Source organism: Seriola lalandi, unplaced genomic scaffold (genome assembly GCF_002814215.2).
Source record: "Seriola lalandi dorsalis isolate HSWRI2012SDOR001 ecotype SW California unplaced genomic scaffold, Sedor1 jcf7180001977884, whole genome shotgun sequence".
Taxonomy (NCBI): domain Eukaryota; kingdom Metazoa; phylum Chordata; class Actinopteri; order Carangiformes; family Carangidae; genus Seriola; species Seriola lalandi.
The window spans coordinates 1-961 of NW_019448550.1; the positions used below are offsets into that span (position 1 = coordinate 1).

The following is a 961-nucleotide window of genomic DNA, read 5'->3' on the forward strand; positions in this document are numbered from 1 at the left end:
TTTGTAGATCCTGTTCCAGCTTCGCCAGCTCTTCAAGGCTAGACTGGAGCCAGCGCCCCAGGCCAACGGAGTGGTGCGCTTCTTCTGTGACCCCACCTTCTGGGCCAAAAATGTGGTGAATCTAGGTGAGAGAGACCTGTTTTTTCAGTACTCGTCAGTTGATATTTCTCTGTATTAAATATGATCTTTTATTAACTTGTTCTAATCAAGATTATGTCTGAGAACATTCTCACCACCTGTCTGACCAGATGAAGTCTTAATTTACTGTACAATGGCCATTAACAGTTGGAAAATTAAGCAATAAACATTTGATTAATGTGCATGTCTGAATAAAATAAAGGGATATTTCACACCTGTCTATAGCATGTGCTTACCTACAACTGTCTTCTTCCAACTGTAGGTAATTTGGTAATTGAGAAACCACCTCCAGCTGCACAGCCGCCCAATGTGATGGTGGGAGGACCGCCTATTTCACCGGGCCAGGGTCATCCCGGCAAACACCCAGGACAGATCAACCTGGCCCAGCTCCGACTGCAGCACATGCAGCAGGCAGCCTACGCACAGCAGAAGCAGCAGCAGCAGCACCAGCAGCAGCACCAGCAGCAGATCCAGCAACAGATGCGCATCGCCTCCCAAATGTCCCAGCAGCACGCCAGGCAGGCCGGCCCACCTCTGGTTCAGCAGCAGGTATGGGAATCAGTCAGCAATCACAGCACATCTGACTGACTCCTCAAGTTATTAGAAGCTTACTTCAAATATGATCTTAGCGCAACACACAATATCAGTAATAATAATATAGATATTTTTTATTATTACCAATTACAGGGTGGCCGCGGGGTTGTAAAAAGTAGTGAAAGGTAGTAAATTAAATTAAGCCAAATTAAGGCCAGTAAAAAGTAGTAAAAAGTAGTAAACGTCATCTGACGAGGTAGTAAATTTTTGAGCCTCCATCCAACTGGAC

The 961-nt window shown here is 45.4% G+C and overlaps 1 protein-coding gene across 1 annotated transcript; it reads left to right on the forward strand.

Annotated features, from left to right (window-relative positions):
- Positions 1–12: 12 nt before the first annotated feature.
- Positions 13–687, forward strand: LOC111657594 (E3 ubiquitin-protein ligase TRIM33-like; the record flags this gene model as incomplete). The annotated part of the gene is made up of 2 exons (XM_023409822.1): positions 13–125; positions 401–687. A coding segment is annotated over exon 2 (237 nt), but the record flags the coding sequence as incomplete, so codon positions are not given.
- Between the last annotated feature and the right edge of the window lie 274 nt (positions 688–961).